We start from the raw sequence: 18,233 nt of genomic DNA on the forward strand, positions 1-18,233 counted from the left end.
TTCCCTAAAGTTGGATTTTTTAAAATTTTTTTCCTGCTTCGTTTTCTTTTACAGGTAACGGCTACTTCCTAACGGTTCCCTTTTATTTTTCAATCAAGGAAGTCTGTATTCACATTACAAAAGAAGAATAGCACCAGTAACTGCATAGTAAAAAGCGGATACCTATATAGCCACTAACTCAATACAGTAAGATAGTTTAGAAGTGATACCGTTGAGGGCACTCGGACAGTACTGGTTCGGTGCGGTAAATTGGCACAGTTTTGTCGTTGCGCAACCCACCCCCCCCCCCAAACAAAAAGAAAACACACTCACGCGCACACACACACACACACAAAAAAAAACCCCTAAAAAATCAGAGTTTGTCACAAGTGTCAAGGTGCAGTTTGCTCGCGGTGGCGGCTCTCCTCCGGTTACATCGTCTACAGTGGTCAAAGAGCGGCAGCATCCTCTGAAGGGCTCCGACAGCCCCGGCAACCCCAGAGCTCGTTCGTTATTCTCTTGACGATGTAGAAACAAATTCGTAGGGATGGCTGTCAAAATATAGGACACTTGATTCTCTAATTTAATTTTTTTTTTTTTTAATTGTATCATCTCTTAGGCTAGCTCCCAATTAAATGAATTGTACGGGATTATTTGTGCAAAATCTTCAAAAAAAAAAATTTGCTTTCTACAGTGTACTGCACCTTATGAATAAGACGTCTACGGAATGAAGTTCATCTCTTCAAGTACTTTGTACAAAGATAACACAGACACAGACTCAAAAGGGTCTGAGATTTGCAAGTATCCTTATAACCTCAGCACTTCTGCAATAAAGCAATTGCTCTCGACGATTCAGTCTGCCCAAAGCGATTACAATTTCAGTTCATGAAAATCATCAGCAACATCAAAGTTCTAGCATTTGCATGATAAATCAGGTGAATTAAAGTAGATTAGTAGACACAAAGCAAACTATTTCACAGAGGCTGCAGTGCAAGTTCATTTAAGCTAGACAGAGAAATCATGCTACACAAACGAATTTAATGCTTTGATAATTTTTCCCTTGCAAACCCCATGAAAGCAGCTGAGGATCACCATAAGTCACTTCCATAAATTACTCTGAAGTATCTCTTCTTAAAGGAATTTTAAAGCTAGTTAATTTTTGCCCAAAGAGTTGGCTTAGCAGGTTGTTCTGGGACTCGGCGGTGCGGTAGCTGGCTGAACCAGCCGGCTTGGCACCCCGGGAAACGCGCGGGCTGTGCAAGGAGCCGCGCAGGGACGGCGCCGGCCCCTTGGCCAACACTTGGTGGAGGCTCTTCCCCAGAATGGCCTTCCTGCGTTTCACGTCCCCGTTGGCGTGACGGAGCTCCCCCTTCTTCTGGTTGTAAGTGTCCAGGACCATCTTCTTCAGCTGGGTGCCCGTTTTGGGCTTGGGTACCAGTTTGTTGCAGTGCGTCTCCCTCCTCCCGGGGGAGAGGGCAGAAGCTTCGGCGTTGCTCCAGCCGGCGCGTTTGAGCTCGCCGGTGCTCTCGCTCCTCCCCGGGCATGGAGTGCGGGCTTTTTTCTTTTTCCCATCTCCCTCCATGTTTTCCCGGGAGCCGGAGCTGCTCCGGTGGCTCAAGGACTTGTGCTCTTTCCTCCTCTTGGGGTGAAGCTTGCCGGCAGCTTTGCTTGGCTCCACGTGGCCGTGTCTCATGGTGTTGCTGGCCGCCTCGCCTCTGGGCTGGTGGCCAGTGGATTTGCTTGGGTTGCTGCCTTGGTCCTTGGTGTTAGCGCTACCGTCCTTAGCCTCAGGCACAGCTTTCTCCCTCCCTGAGATGAGTTGCTGACCCTCCTCGGCGCTGCCACCGGGGCTGCCCGTGCCGGGAGCAGCCTCACTGCCGGGCTGGCTCCCCGCGGTCTTCTTCTGCGGGACCGAATCTTTGGCAGCCCTATTCAGTGTGGGTGATGCCGTCTTGTCCTTCAGGGGCAGGGGGTGGTGGGCAGCTTCTGGAGACATGGCCTTAGATGCACCGTCCCAAGAAGAGGCGTCGCTGGCACTGGAGTTGCCCCACCTGTGGCTCTCCTTGGCTGGTAGAGCCTCTGCCTGCAGGGAAGGAAGCTCTGAGACCTTCTTGGCGAGTTGGAGAAATGGGATCCCATCCATGGCGTCGCTGGCTGCACTGGGATTTTCCAGGACACCTGCTATATATTCGTCTTTGTTGCCTACGCTTGTTCTTTTATGGGCATCGGCATAGCCACGTTTCTCGGTCAGGTGTGGAGGAGAGAGTTTTTGGTCTGTGGTCTGGTTGCAAGCCAACCCAGCAAGGTCAATGGTAAACTCGGGTGAGTCCAAGAAAGGAAGTGGTTTCCCATCAAACTCTCCTTTCTCCAGCTCCTCGATAGACAGGGCAGCGATATGGCCGAGCTCCGGGCTGCTCGCCGCCGCCCGCGGCAAAGACGGGGAGAGGCAGGGTGGCGGAGGCAGGGTGTCAAACTGGGATTTCTCCATCTCCGCCAGGAGGTCGGAGAAGTCGCCCACCAGGTCTTCAGTTTTCACGGAGGGTTGGGGTGCTCCCGGGTCACCAGGTGCTGTAGGGAAGGCGTCAGTGGGAGCTTGTTGGCTGGGGCTTGCAGCTTCTACCAGCTGAAGGTCACTAGTGTGGTCCAGGTGGACTGGCGAGCTGCGCGGGAGTGAGCTGCCATGGTGAGCAACCTTCCTCTTCTTGCTTGGCGGCATGCCCTCCCGGAGAGAGCCGTCCTCTTTCACCTTCTCCCTGCCCTCCCTGCAGGCAACGCCAGGCCTCATGACCCCTCTGAATTTGAAAGTCTTGTTGCTTCCCGCCAGGTGCTTCTCCATGTGCCGGTCGTACTGCTCTTTCTTGGAGAAGGTGTAGTTGCACATGCTGCAGATGAAGGACTTCTTGATAACGTGCATGACGTCTGCGCAGAGCTCGCAGGCGTACAGGGTGGTGTGCTTGATCTCCTGCTCCTCCACTATGCCATGCTCCTGGCTGAGGTGGTTTCGAAGCTCTTTGGTCTCCTGGTAGAACATTGGACACTTGTGGCACAAGTAAATCTTCTGTAAACTGTGCACGACTAAGTGCCGCTGGAGCTTGAAGGGTTTGGGAAACTGTTTGCCACAGTGATGACAGTCCCTGGAAGGATCCTTGCAGTCTGGGTGCATGGGGACAGATTTTGGGGTGCCTTCGCTTTTTGCCACGTGCTCTGGAGATGGACTGGCAGATGCTTTAGAGGAGCTGGGTGCAGGTGGCTTCACCTTGACGTTGCTTTCCAAGGGGTCTTTCATCGCCTTGGCCTCCTGCTCGAGGGGCAGCTCCTTGGGGCTCTTGCTCTCTCTGCTAACCGCATGCTTGCTGCTGGGGTCGGCGTGCCGGGAAGACCTGCCGGGCTTCCGATACATGATGGTGTTGAGGAAGTGGGTGACAGCGGCATTGTCCTCGCTGAAGCAGGCTGGCAGGCCCATCACGGACTTCTGCGCTTGCCCCTTGCGAGCGAACTGGGTGGCGTGCTCCCGGAGATGCTCGTTGTACATCCAGACGTCGGAGATCTCCTTCAGGCACATCCCGCAAGCCCACAGACCGGCTTTATTTTTGGCATGCTTCTCCTTCAGATGGTCCCTCAGCTGCTCCCGGGAGCTGAATTTGCGCTGGACACACATGTAGCAGGTAGGCGGAGGGGAAGGGTTATGGGAGAGCTTGTGGAAGTCCAGCTCCCCTAACGTCAGGAACCACTGGAAGCAGACTTTGCATTTGTACTGCTTGTCTTTGGTCTTGATGGTTATCTCACTGCGGTTTTTCCCCAGTTTCCCATCTTCTAGTTTACTTCTGTGCTTGCTGTGCTGGCCCGGCTTCAGCTTGAAACTCACAGCATTGTCCTCCCCATGGCCAGGAAGATCTTCACAAGTGCCGAAGAAGCACACGTCTCTCATTTTCAGCTTTGCGTTCAGCATCTCGATGTCGATGGTATGAAAGTCGTGAGAGTCTGAATCTTCGTTAGCCTTGCCATCGTAGGGCTCCTCCGCCAGGTCGGGGGGCTCGGAGCTCACTTCTCTGAGCGAGTGCTCATCCTCAAGGTCCATCAGAGGCTCAAACATGTCCTTGGCAGAGAGGCTTTCTCCCTCCTTCTCCAGACTCCCCCAGATGTTCAAGCTGGGGACGTTGTCCACTTGGCTGTTTTGGCACAAGAAGGTTAACATGTTGTCTTCCAGGTCAATGTCCTCCTTCCCTTGGTCGGTCTTCTCACGGTCCGACCTCGGCGCGATGCTTTTAGATCCGCTGGGAGCAGCATCTCCGCTCTTCGCCTTGCTGCTGTGACACATGTTTAGCATTAAGGCATCGTCAACAGAGATGGTTTCGTATTCGCAAGGGTCCTCCCTGGTGACACAGAAAGAGCTGGTTTCGCTGAGGTCAGAAGATAATCGGATCGTGAAGAGGTCGATGGCGCCTGCTGGCTGGAGGTTCACCTCGGTGACGGGCTTGGGTTTCTTGCTGCGCTTCCCATACACCCGTGTGCACTTTCTCCGGACAAACTGGTCGTCCCGGGGAAACAGCTGGGAGAATGTGGAGTCATCGTCAAACAAGCTCTGGAGGTCCGAGACGGCCACGCTCTCCACGCAATGCTCTCTGCCCGGTGGCGCGTCTGTCTTCGCCCATCGCTTCGGCTCTGCAGAAGGAGGGCTGGTCCCCGGCGTGGTCTGCAGAGCACCCTGCCCAGGAACCTTTTGGGTGGTTTCCGAATCACATGTCTCCAGTGGCAGACCCCCTTCGGCAGGAGCCGTGGCACCCTGTGGGGCACCGCTCCGGTTCCCAGCGCCGCTGCCTGCCACAGGACTGTCTCCTGTCTCAGCATCCATCTCCTCTGTGCCATCAGCACCACGATGCTGCTCTTTGCCTACCTTGCCCAATCCCTTCTCCACTTGCTTCGCAAACCCACTAACCCATTTTTTGCAAGCCTGAGTGTCTTCCGCTCCATTTGGATCTTCCACCTCCCGGGACAGGCTACCATGCCCGTTACTGACTCCTTGCTGACCATGTCCTTTGAAGACACCATCCTGTCGCCCAGGTCCTCTGCAAGCTGAGCTGCACAAGGGGACTGTTTAGCTTTTGGAGAGTCCTGGGTTGAGTTGGACCAATTTTGCTCCTCTGTGGAGATGCAACCACCCGGCTCACGCAAGCCCTCCATCATCCTGGGCAGACTGGAGCTGAGGACAGCGAGGGGAGGACCTGCATTCTCCAGCTCACACGGACCATCAGGCTCATTTCTGCTGGGAAATACCCTTGCTTTCCTTCGTCTCACTTTCCTGTTTAGCTTCTTTACAGAATTGCCGTTCACCTCTCCAGGATCTTTGCTTTGGCTCCTTCTGCCCTTTTCTCCTTTCCTGGCTTGCCGTCCCGAGTCCAGCTTCCCAGCCGCTGCCTCGCCTGCTCCCCTCGTCTCCGAGCGCGGTCCCTTTGCCTTCGTCTCCCTCTGCAGAACACGTGTGCAGTGCAGCTCCTGGGACATCTTGAAGGAGATCACGCTGAGGTCGCTGAGTACTCTGCTGACCACCTCTTGCATCTGGGCGCTGGGTTCTTTCTCCAGGTCTGGGCATATTTTCTTGGGGACGTGTTCAACGTTGGTGGTCGGCATCTGTGAGCTGCAGGTTTTGTCTTTGACCGAAGTCTTCAGGCTCCTCCTGGGCGCCTTTTGGGCTGCTTTCGATGTCTTGTCTGCAGGAATCAAAGTGGACCTGGGAGTCTTGCTGGGCTGTGGTATGCCACCGTTCTTCACCTGGTGCTTGACAGCTTTGTGCCTGGTCAGGCCAGGCTTGGACCGGAAAGTGGCTGAACAAATGTCGCAGGTCACCGGGAGCCCATTTGGCTTCTTTTCTTTGTGAAGTTCATTTTGGGAAGGGTTTGGAGTACTGTCAGGCGTGTTGCCCTCTCCTTGGCCCTTACTGTTTAACACACAACTCCCAGCTTCTCCAGCCCCATGGCTTTTGGGTTTCTCCCCTTTTAAACTCTTTCCTCCGCTCTCTGTGGTTTTGGAAAGACCAAGTCTCACCTCTGCTGCCTCTGAAAACTCATGGCCATTTAATTCAGCAGGACCAAGATCTCCAACCCTTGTAAGACCTCTGCTGACAGCAGCTGGCACCTGCTGAACAACAAAACCATTGGACAAAGCCTCTGGTTCACCTGGATGCTTATTTCCATCGTCAGAGCAGCTTTCAAGCTTGTTCTCTTGATTCAGGTCTACCTCTCTTTCTCTGATCGGCAGAAGATCCGTTGTGGGCTGGGTTGGGTAATCTTGGGTTTCTGGAGGAATGGAGTTAACGACCGTATCTGTGATGGTGCACGCTTGGTTTTCTTTAAAATGAGAACTTGACAGCACAGCACCGGCGCTTTCGGGTACCTCTTTCCCAACACCCTTTTGGTTGAAAGGCGGCGAGCAGGGAAGAGAGCACTCCTTCCCGTGCGCTTTCTGGGGACCGTCCATCTCCAAGGCAGACCCCACCAGACCATCAGCGTGCAGCAGAGTGCAGGGTCTCACCATCCCTTCTCTTTCAGGCGGTCTGTAGCTACCCAGAACGCCGTCGGGGAGGTGACGGTGATCGTCCTCAACTGCTTCCATCAGCACAGCCCCGCAGTGATGCAGTGAGAGAGGAAAGGTGGGTGCCCTTTTCCACGTCCCTTGCTCTACCGGGCTGACAGTGGGGTGATGGATGCGATGGCTGTTGGCGTCAGGAGGACACCTCTTCATGATGAATGAACTCGATGCGTTAAGCAGGGACGTGCCGTATTTCTTCTCATCCGAGAGCTGAGTGCCGAAGCTGGGGACCTCTCCTCCCTCGGCCCCACCGCTTTGCAAGCGTTTGGAGTGAGAAAAATTGGTCGGCAAGGGCAGGCTGGCCGGAGATTCGCCCATGTAATGACAGCCATTGAGGGACTTCTTCTTGCCATTTCCTTCTCTGGGAACCTTTGTGCTGACTGCGCCAGCTTTTGTCTCTGGCACCAAGCGGTGATCCTGGTGGAGACCCTCCTCGGAGGGACCAGGGGGGCTGGTGGGGCTCGTGGAAGCGCTGCACAGGGGCTGTGCCCCCTGCCCCGCTTGATTCCTTTCCAGCCTCTCTGCTGCTGCACTGCCCAGCGTTTCTTTCTCAAGCAAACTATGGCTTAAATGGGATTGCTCATGTTTTTTAAATGCCAAGGTCGCTTTGTTTTTATCTTGCTCCTGCTCTTCCATGAGCTGATCAGCTTTCTTTCCTTGCCCTGGCAGTGGGGTCACCGCTGTGTTTTTGAGTGGCGAGAGGTCATTACGCTCTTGGGAAACACCATCTGCACGGATATTAATGTCATTAGGCTCCGCATGTTCATTTGCTAAGTGCTGCAGCTCCGTTACATTATTTTGCACCTCCGGCTTCGCAAACGTGGATTGTTTTGCATGGTAAGAGTCCATTGCACCGAATGACTCCAGCTGCTCGCATCCGCTGGAGAAAAGCGCAGCCTCTTTCGCTGGGGCAGCAATATTTTCCGCGTTGCCTCCAATGGGGATGTTCCTCTCCCCTTGGGCAGGGCAGTATGTCCGATTTTCCCCTTCCAAGGCGCCGCTGCTCTCCTCTTTCTGCTCCGGCTGGACGCGGGCGGTGGCAGAGGGGTGGCTGGGAGCAAGCAGCATGGGGAAGCATGGCATCAACAACTCCTCCTCGTTGCTCTTCACTGTTCGGGCAACGAAGAGCTGAAGCTGCTGCAGAGGGTTGGCAGCCGTCTCCTGGGATGCCAACGTCTGTCGGGAGCTGCAGTCGCTCTCCTTGGGCAGACTCAGCATATCGAACAGCAGCACTTTTTGCTTGCTGGCTTTGTCACCGGGTCCGGGGGCTGGATAGGTGGTGGGGCTCTTCCTCTCCTCCGTTTCTTCCATCAACACCGACCCACCACCATCCCCTTTGAAGTCCATGGCGCTTTTCGCCATTTTGGGTGACTCGGGCTTGCTTAAGGGTCTTTCTTCTGTGTCTGGGACCTCTTTGATGTGAGGCGAAAAGGCGAGATCCAAGGCTGGGGTGGGACCTTGCTGAAAGCCAAATTCAAGTTTACGGTTCGGAAGATGTGCATCAAACTTCTCCAGCTCTGCAGCATCAGCGAAGCTTTCATCTGCTTTCCCCGGCACAGGGAAGCTCTCGGCACTGTGCTGGCATGGCAGGGATGGCAGAGGATCTTTGGTCGCTTCTACTGCCTCCAGGGTCTTGGGGAACACAGAGTCGGTGACAATAGGAGGGCTTTTTGTTACGGGGTCTGCGTAGATGGGAGTCTCTGTTTGGTCTGGCATACGTGAGCCAGGTAGACTTTTGGAGGAAGACCCATTTTCCATCTTTCCAGGGTCACTTTCCTCAGCAGCTGCAGCTCCCCGGAGCTGCTCGCTGCTGTCTTTGGAGCAGAAACGGTCCACGGCGAGCGGGGCTGGTGTGCACATCCCTGCCTCCAGCGTGCCCAGCTCCACCGGGCAGGGCCAGGGCTCCCTGGGTCTCTCGTAATCCCCACAGGCGCTCGTGATAGCCGGCTTCTCGCCTCCCAGCCTCTCCCTGACGCAGAGGCTTGAACTGCCCAGCTCGTCTGCCAAAAACAGTCCTTTCTCATGGCCCGTCTCTTCCTCGACCGGCAGCGGTGGGAACTGCTCGGCTGCCTGTCCTCGCAGATGGGCAGCAACGTGTTGCTCGGGTTTCTGAAGGGCGACGGATGCCTCGTTATCCAGCTTGCTGGTTTGCAGTTGACTTTCCAGCTCTGTGACTAGTCGCTTGATCTCCAGCTCATCGTCTGATACGTTGTTCATAAAAGTCACGTTATAATCCGTTATCCGGTCTGGCAGCGGCAGGGAGAGTTGGCTGGTGGGGACAGGTCCTTCCTCGGAGAATTTCTTGGCTAGTGGCTTCTCCACTGAAAGGCTGTGGAACTGAGTCATGTCTTCTGGCAGCATCGGAGCCACCTCCTCCATGAGGGACCAGTCTTTCTCTGGCATGAACGGTGGATACGGTTGCTCGAACTGCAGCGGTTTGCTGGGGGGATTGCCAGGACAGGTGAACGTTGTCACATAACCATCCTTGCTCGCAGAAACGCTCTCGTACAGCGGCGGATCAAACTCGGTGACGGGAAGGTCTCCAAATATTGAAGAGGAATCAAAGCTGAGAGGGGAGGAGACCTTGCCCTGCGGTGTGTCTGCAGTGTAAGGGGAGATGCTGGCGTGCTTCTGCTCGAAGGAGCTGGCATTGATGTCTTCCCGGCATAAGTACATGTCATCCATGTGCAAGGAGCCCAAGGCTGGAGACTTTGAGAAGAGGTTGTCACTGTAGTGACCAGGAAGGCCTTTGGGATCGAAAAATGCGTTGTCGCTGCTGACGTACGGATCAGGCGCCTTGGCAGTGAGCATCATCCCCACTGCATCCCCCTCGTACGGGGCAACCGGCGTGGGATAGTCCTTCCGACCGTCACAGAGCCCGTGTGCCTTCAAGTATTTGATGCCCGCTTCCGAGTAGGCAGCACTCACATTGCCAGGACTAGCTTCGTTACCGCCGTGGGATGAGGCAATTAGCTCTTCTGCATGGTACTTCAGCCCATCACTCGTGAAAGGGGCAAACTGATGCCTCTGGTTGACCATGGTCAGCTCGGGTGAGTCCTGAGCCTTCAGGGTGGGTTCTCCAGCCTCACCTGTGTGCTTTGCTGCTCCTTTGGGCTCTTCTGCACCCTCCTGAGAGGAAAGCCCGATGGGGCTCCTGCCCGAGGCGGCCGTGCTGGGCAGCTGCCTTTCCTGGGGCTCCTCCTTTGCACAGTCCATCGCAGCAACATCTGGTTTGGTACTCGGACATGTCCTGGAGCCTGCTAGCAAAGGTTTGGCTGAGCCAAACCGCCTGCTCCCCCTGGGAAAGTCCTCTTTGCTCTTCTGGCTCTTCTTTCGGCTCCTGTCCTCGGGAAGGCTGAGCGGAGTCCTTGGGGCGCGTGCCGGGCTGCCCGAGCGCCTCCTCCTCTGCATGCCTCCCTTCTCCCTGCCCGAGCCTGCCCCATCAGCGTGGGGTGGGCTGGTGCCCATCTCACTGGGCACGCTACCGCTGTGGTTGCTGCTGGTGGACGACTGGCTGCTCCGCCTTCGGACTCTGGCGGCACAACCCTCTTTCTCGGCATCCTCCTGGCTCGGGACCCCACCGTGCTCCTGTGCCTCCCTTTTCTGACCGTCTCTTTTCTGGCTGTAGCTCCAGGCTGGGTCTTTCTCTTTGACTCTCTCACTTCTTCCTGGGCGTTTCTTGCTAAAGCTGTATTTGGTCCTCCCGATGAATCCTGTGCCACGCTTCTTCCTCCCCCGGAGCTTGCTGCACTCTGCCCCATCATCATCTGAGTCAGAGACGTAGTCATACTCCCGAAACCTGCCCTCCTTGGTGGCTGGCATCAGCCTCTCGCTGACCTGGGGGAACTGTGCCTGCTTGCTGCTCTTCACCTGCAGTTTGTGGAGCTTGTTCTTCTGCTGCACGATCTTGTGAATGAGCTCTTTGCTCCACGTCCCACTGCGGGGCTTCCGCTTCTTCATGTCCTTCATGGAGAACCGGGGTGGCTTGGAGCTCTTGGTGGCAATGCCTGGCCCCACCTCACTCTTCATCGGAGGCTCCTGGCTGAGCTTCCTGGGATGCTTCTGGCTGGAAGTGGACTTGGAGGAGGTGGTGGCTGGTGGGATGCTGTTCTTCCTGCCTGCCCGCAGCCTGGCCGTCCTCTGCGCTCCCGCTGCCCCGGGATCCGGCTCCTGGGCTGCCAACCTCCGCGCCGCCCTCCCCTTGTCAAGGTGCTGCTTTCCTGCCCCTCTCTTCGCCTGCTCCCCACCTGCGTGGCCATCTTCATAAAAACAGCCAGCCTTGGGCTGGCCCGCTGTCTTCTCCTCCTCTGCTGCCTGCTTTGATTTGCTCTCCGAGGCCAGGGCTTCCTTCACTTTGTGGGACATCCCACCGCCGGCCGCCTTCATGCCCGTCAGCTCCTCGTCGGCAAACACGTCTATGAAGCTGCTGTCGATCTCCGGGTTATCTGACTGGTACCCCAGGCCGTTGAGGGCTTCGGTGATCAGGCTGTCCAACTTGGCGTCGTCGATGTCCAGGTCCGAGGCGGTGAGCGGCAGCGAGCTAGCGGCGAGGCCGTTGAAGAGGCCGCCCTTCAGAGCATCTTCCTTGCCCTCGCTTTTGCTTTCTCCATCCAGCAAGAAGTCATCGCTCTTGTTTAACGCCAACAAATGCGCCTGGGGGTCTGGAGAGAGCCCGAGGCTGGGGGGCTTGGGGGGCTCCGGGGGGAGCGCCTTCCGCCCCTCAGCTGTCCGGGGAGCATCCTTGCCCTCTCCTTGGGGAGCGGGATGGGAGGTGCAGAACTGGCGGTGCTGCAGGAAGGAGGAGAGGTTGCTGTAGTTCTGGTCGCACTGCTTGCAGGTCAGGAGCACGTCCAGCTGGTCCAGGCTGGCGCTGCTGAGCGAGCTGGCCAGCAAGTGATGGGAGGAGTACGGCGGCGGAGGCTGCTCCCCGTCCAGCCCATCTGAGCATCCTTTGGCCACCTCCACGCCGGGTTTGTGGAACGGGCTCGCCGGGGCGCATTTCAGGAGGTTGTCGTCTTTCAGGGCATCAGGAGGGAAGTGGAAGGACTTGACAGAGTCCGGGGGGTGGTAATGAAGCGAGCTGGAGCTCAGGACGTCGGAGGGGTGGAAGGTTTTGTTGCCGTCCTTGGGATGACAGGGGTGCTGGAAGAAGGGAGAGGGGGTCAGTGCTCCAGACATCTGGCTGTCCTCGAAGCCGGGGTTGAGCGGGCTGCTGGACATGGGGGAGAGTGACGAGCAGGTGCTGCTGCAGGTGGGGTTGGGGACAGGGGACGGCAGCGGGGACTCACAAGGGGAGGCAGCCACCAAGGCTGATGGCGGCAGGACCAGCGCTGAGCCCGATGAGCTCCTTGAGGGAGGAGGAGGAGGACCTGCTTGACCCATGCTGTAGAAGAGGGCTTTGCTTCTTGAGTCGCAGGCAGAAGACCCTAGCTCCTTCCCACTTTCGAAAGAGAAAGCGCCCGTCGAGTTGGGGTCTCCCCTCTGGACCCCGAGGCTCTCTCCTGACAAGAGCTTTTTGCCCTGATACCCCGGAGAGTTACTTACGGGGGGCCCTTTCTGGGCTTTCCCGCTCCCCTGCCACTCCGACGTGCCCAGGGGGAAGGGGAGCTTCTGGCTGGTGATCTGTCTCGACAGCTCTAGCCTGTTTTGACCGGGCATTGCAGAAGTGAGGTGTATTTGCTGCCAAGGCATCCTGGCATTTTTCTGCCTGTGCTGCCTCTGCTCGGGGCCAGACTGGCACTCGAATGAGAACTGGTTTCCAACAGGGTTTGAATAAGGTGCTGAATTCTGGTCCATGGGAGAAAACGCCTTAGTGGCACCTTCCCAAGCTTGCACAAGCCTGTGGTGGGTAGGTGCCGTAGTGGGAATGCTTGTCTCGAAAGGCACGGATCCTGCACTGGCGCTGCCCGCGGGGGAACTGCAATAGGCTTTGCTCTGAAAGTGCACTTGGGAGAGAGAGTTTGGTGGCATGTTCCTTCTCAGAGGGCTGCTCTGGACCAGCAGCCGCGGGCTGGGGACACTGTCTTTCGCTGAGGCTTGCCTCTTACCGACTGGCTTTGGCATACTAGGCGAGTGTAAACTAGACGGAAAAACAGCTTGGTTTTCTTGGAAAGTGCTTGGGTTTTGGTCGATAGCACCAGACGACGAGAGAGCACCATTGGCGTCGGCGGGATGCTCGCTCCTGCCCTTGCAGCACGGCAGCGGGCCGTGGTGCGGGGTCGGTGGCGGCGGCGGCGGGTGCAGGAACGGCGGCGGCGGCGGCGGCGGTGCGGGCAAGCCGTACAGCCTGCCCTCGGGGGACACGCTCTCGTAGGAGCCGCCACTCAGCGCCTCCTCTTGCCACTCTCTGGGGGATGAGTGGAAGGCGAAGGCGCCGTGAGCCAGCTGGCCGGCGGCGAGCCCCACTTCCAGGTACTCCTGGCTCCCCGCATCGCTGCGGTACGGCTCCTTCCCCGAGTCGTGCAGCAGCTGGAAGGGGTACTGGCACGGCAAAGCCCCCAGACCGTGGGTGCCGGCTTTGCCGCCCTCGGGGAAAGAGCTGGGCTTCTGCACCGAGATCCCGTAGCTAGCACCGGCAAAGCTCTTCTCCGGGGAAGGCCAGGAGTCGGTCCTGTTCGCCTGAAACTCTAAATAATGTAGCTGCCCATTGGTGCCGGGGCTCTTGAGGGGGATGCCGGCGGCGAGGGGCTGCCCTTTGGGGCCGTGGGGGGGAGCGGGCTGTGAGGTATAGTTGGCGGAGGTACGGCCGGTGGCGGCATCGGGGAAGCAGCGGCCGAAGCCGAGGTCTTCTTGCCGGAGCTCAGCCTCGCGCTGGGGGATGCTGGGCACGTGGAAGCGGTAGCTGCCGGCCACGGGGCCGCGATTCGCCTCTGGCTTCTTCGGGGGGTCACTTTCTGCTGGGGGTAGGCGATGCCGATGGTGGGGTTCGGCCGGGCGCCGGCGATGCTGAGCCGGTAGAGCTGATGGTGGCCCCGCTCGCCCTTCCCCGAACGCCGGCTGCGCTCGCGGGCTCGACCCTTCCCCGGGGGGGACTGGGGGCTGCCCTTAACCTCTCCCCAGGCGCCGTCGTTGCCAAACTTGGGTTTGCGGTGGAGGGATTTGAAGTCGATCTTCCCCGCTTGCTGTGGCCGGATCACGGCTTCCCGCTGGCTGTGGGGCTCCTTGTCCTTGGGGCCGGGGAAGGGGGACGTCCCCTCCCCGCCGAGCGCCCTCCCATCCTTCTCCCCGCAGCCTTCAAAGCCAAAGTCCTTGTCGGGGTCTTTGGGGCCGGCCTCAGTATCGCCGATGGTGTAAACATGCTGGGTCTCGCCAGTCATGATACCGAGGGGTGGGGAAAGGCTAGAAAGCCCCGTTTTCCCGTCCCGCTGCGAGCTGCCGTCCCTCCGTCACGGGCATGGTCCTCCGCTGATGGGCACCGGGGCGGCGAGAGGGGCAGCGGCTCCCCGGGGCCGGGGCGGCGCGGGGTCCCGAGCGCCGGCGGGGCTCTGCCGCATCGTTTCAGACCTGAAGAAGAGAAAAGAGAGAAAGGGCGGCCATCAGCCGGGGAGGGGGCCAGGGGAGATATTTTGGCCCCTTTTCTTGGCGCTGCGGTGGGGAGGGAGATGGAGGAAGGGGCAGCGCAACCCTCCCGAGCAGCCCCGGGGCGAAGCCCTCCAGCTTTTGGCTCTTCAAAGGATGCTCGGAGCATTTCACCTTTGGCAAAAGCTGCTGAGGGAGGCACTTTTTTCCTCCCGGGGAAGCTATTTCTGGGTTACTTCTTAGCAACATAAGCAGAAAAAGATGACAGAAGAGCTCCACCTACGGATTAGCGGGAAGGGCTGTCGGGCCAGGCTGGGAGAGGCGTCCTGGGAAGGGCTTTCTGTCCCTGTGTCCCTGTGTCCCTGTGTCCCCGTGTCCCCGTGTCCTCCTGTCCCCGTGTCCCAGCTCCCGCGGCCGGAGGGATGATGAGGTCGGGGTGTGCAGCAAAAGGCTTTTGCTCCACCACGATTCCTCCCGCAACGCATCCCTTCGACCTCGCTGCCCCTCCACCAAACCATTGCTCTGAAATCCCCGGAGAAAGGACTTGAGCTTCTGCTGCCTCTGCCTTAACTTTAACACCACCCGCAAATCGCCCTCGCAATTTTAGACACTGGTAAGTAGGGGAAAGCATAAAAACTAAGTCCCGAATCTACCAGCTGATTTTATGATATAAGACCTCAGGGCATTAGACATGAAGCACAAGTCAAGCGCAGCCCTTTAAAAGGTACCACCAGGATTTTAGCCCCAGACACAGGTTATATTAAAAAGAAGAGAAAACCCCTGTTTTAAAGAGTCTCTTTTAAAAAGTCTGTTGGAAACAGAAAGGGTTTCTTTCTCCTCGCTCACTAGAAATGCCTCTTTACTGTCTGCTGCAGGGGGCAAAGGCATGATACTGCTGGGAGCTGGGGAGGGAGCGACCTGGCTGCAAAGAAGCGTGAAATTCAGCTTATGAGTCTTCTCCTGGCTGTAATTGTTACAGCCCCCAGCCCCATTTGGGGTCCACCCCACGCTGCACAGCCTTGCCGACCCTGCCCAGCAGCGATCTGAGCGGAAAATGAGAATTTCTGCAAGAAAAGGGGAGCGACTTGCATCTATTCGGGGTCTCGGCAGCATGCACGGGTCGTCTCTCAGTTCACATTTGATGCTTTGCATGCACACAGCAGCCGGGGTGAGCACCCAGCGCTCCGCGATGCTGCTACAGCACATATGCATTAATAATATTATAGTGTATAGATAGAGATAGCAGAGGCACCGCTGCATCCCCACCGCTCCTTCTGCAAAGACGCTGCAAGACCTTGCAGGGAGGGGAAGGCAATGCAGCGGGGAGAGCCCAGGGGGGCTCCCCGGGAAGGCAATGCAGTGGGGACAGCCCGGGGGGGTCCCCGGGGTCCCCTCTCTGATTCAAGCTGCCAGGCTCGAATTCCTCCACAATTTCACACCCTGCTAAGTGAAACGAATCCCGGGCTGATACGGCCGGACCCTATCGTGCTCGCCCCCCCTGTGCCGGCCAAAGCTCACACGCGGCCCTTTGGCACGCAAGGGTTTTGCTTGCAAAACAATGCGCCACTTATGCCGCTTCCAGCCACAACTGCGAGGCCTGTTTGCTGCTGTTTAAATTTGCAAAGGCTCCTTGCCAAGATAAAATACCCAAGGCCAGCGCTCGCTACGTTATCACAGTCGTGCTCTTTCAGCCACATAAAGGAGCCCTTTTTATTTTTTTGAAGGAAAGGCTCATTTATGTATCCGTAAAGCTGCAGGATTTGCATGGCAAGGGCTGGGGTTTGCTGGTGCATTAGTGCTGAGCGCCAGGAGAAACAAACCCCGTGCTCCTGGCGCTGGCAGAGCGATGGAGATGGGGAGAGCAGAACCGGTGGCACGCAGGACTGTCCCGCTGATGAAGGGGATTCATGTGCCGTGCCGGGATGCCCGGTGGTGGTGGCGGAGCCTGGGCAGGAGATGGGCACGAATTTATCCCATCCAAATGATAGACGGCGCATGGGGATAAGGGCAAGGTATAAATTAGGGCTTCGTTCCCCCAACACCCCGATGCTTGTCCCTGCGCTGGGGCTGGGGGTTCCCCCGTCCCTACGGGGGGGTCCCTCCGGCTGGCTGCGGTGACGGTGCATCGCCGTCTACGAGCCCAGCGGCGGGGCGCGATGGCACGGCAGCCCCGGGAGCAGCAAAGCTGGGGCCTCTCGGTGAGGCTCAGCCAGCGCTGCTCCCGATGGGGCGTTCGATAAGGAGGGCTGGGCGTGTTGATTTAAAGCGATATTCCCCAGGCAGCTGCCTGCATCCATCACCGGAGGGTTTACGGATCCAGCCCAAACATAGTTCAGCCCTTGCGGGATGGGAAACCCAGAATAAAATGAAAATAGGGACCATTTCATCTTTTTTTTTTTTTTTTTTACAGGCTCTCAGCCTGCTCCTTAGCCTGCCCCCGGGACCAGGCTCCTCTTTGGGTTACCGCTGGCATCGCTTCTTGGGTTTTTATGTTTTAGCTCCTGGAAGAGGAGGTGGAAAGGGATGGGATGGGGGCAAAGGAAGGTTATGCTTTAAAAAAAGCGTGTGATATTTATTACCAGGCTGCCTGGCCGTAGGGAGAGCGATCCCCACCTGCAATTGCGTGCCTTGCCGGGTGCTCAGCCCTTTCGCCCATCCCTGGAGCATCCTCCCACGCTGGGGCCGACATGGGGCCACCCACAGCCTCCTGCACCCCCGCTGCGGCTCGGGGACGCAGGGACAAGCTGAGCAGCGATGGCAGGAGCCTGACTGGCAAGGCAGAGCCCAGCCTGCCGTTCCGTGGGGCAGGTCCCATCCTGCCAGGAGCCTCGACATGCCAGACGGGTTGTGATTCACCACCCTGGCTCTCCGGCACCCGGAGCCAAGCGGCTCGACTCCTCACACCCTGAGAGCCAGCGGTGCTCGAGGGGCAGAGCCGAGGGTCCCCTGGGGCTGCCCGTGCTTCCCGAGCACCTCAGCGCTTCCCAATCCCCTTAGCACTTATTCCTGCAGGGCTGGCCCAGCACGGACATCCCGGGGGGACTGTGTCACCCCCAGCCCTGATAACATCTCCTTCCCAAGAGAGAAGAGCTGTGAATCCCACCAGCAGGATGCTGAAGCTTTGCATCTCAGCCAAGACACCGTACAGGGACCACACCACGAAGACTGAGGTGACCACCACGTCCCCACCGCGGGCAGGGCAGCAGCCGGTGAAGCATCTCCCTGGGGCTCAGCCCCGCTCCGGCAGAAACAAAATGGTTGTTGAACAGCAAGAAACCCCCAACCCAACACCCAACAAGAAAACCCCACCAGCTGCTGAAGCAAAGGAGGAAAAGAGGGCTGAAACAGCGGCGTTGCCTGCGGAGAGGTAGGTTCAGCCTCGCTGCCCAGCCCCTGCCCGGGCTCAGCTGAGCATCGCTCTGGTTGGAAGGGAAAATTCCTTCCCCGTGGCAGGGAGCGGAGGGATGGCCTCGCCGGGGGACTCGGGAGAGCTGGGTTCAGCGCTTGGCTCGGCCTCTCCCTTGCATGACCTTGGGTAAGTCGGTTAATCACGGTGACTCAGCCCTCCATCTGTAAATCAGGCCCGATAATGCTTCCCCTCGCCTATCTGCTCTTTGTATCGTCTATTGAGATTAGCAAGGCAGGGACTGTTCTTGCTATTTGTATGTACAGTGCCCGGTCCAGCGAAGCCCTGATGGGGCTGGGAGACGTGCAGGGCTGGGTGTAAGGGACTCCGGTCAGGGTGGGGGTCCCGGGGCCGTGGCTGCGGTTGGGGTTTGGCACGGGCGAGCTTGCAGGCTGCTCCTGCAAGGTGAATAAACAACCATCCCGGGATGGGGCTGCTGTTATCTGGGTGGGTATCGCGGCTGGAGGCACTGCGGTTTCGGCAACGGCGGCTCAGGGACGGGCGTGGGAGTGGGTGGAAGGAAAAAAAAAATCAAGATGCCGGCTGGGTGGCATCACCCAGGCAAATGCCCTTTGCTGCAGCTGGCGGGAGGGATATGGGTGGGGGGCATGTGGGGGTCCCACAAAGAAACCCCCTGGCTCTACGGGCTTTCACCGGCTCCACGAAATGCAGGGGTGACTCTGAACACGCTTTGGATTTTTGTCCCCAAAAAGGGGCATTTAACCACTGCCTAAAGGATTTAAAT

General features: G+C 57.7%; 1 protein-coding gene across 1 annotated transcript; it reads right to left on the reverse strand.

The window, feature by feature from the left end:
- Nucleotides 1-328: 328 nt before the first annotated feature.
- On the reverse strand, nucleotides 329-13,880 carry ZNF469 (zinc finger protein 469). The gene is given in 3 exon segments (XM_050904248.1): nucleotides 329-4,965; nucleotides 4,968-13,451; nucleotides 13,454-13,880. Coding segments are annotated over 3 exon segments (12,786 nt in total). The 3' UTR covers nucleotides 329-1,090.
- Between the last annotated feature and the right edge of the window lie 4,353 nt (nucleotides 13,881-18,233).

Source organism: Gymnogyps californianus, chromosome 12, assembly GCF_018139145.2.
Source record: "Gymnogyps californianus isolate 813 chromosome 12, ASM1813914v2, whole genome shotgun sequence".
In the NCBI taxonomy this organism is placed as follows: domain Eukaryota; kingdom Metazoa; phylum Chordata; class Aves; order Accipitriformes; family Cathartidae; genus Gymnogyps; species Gymnogyps californianus.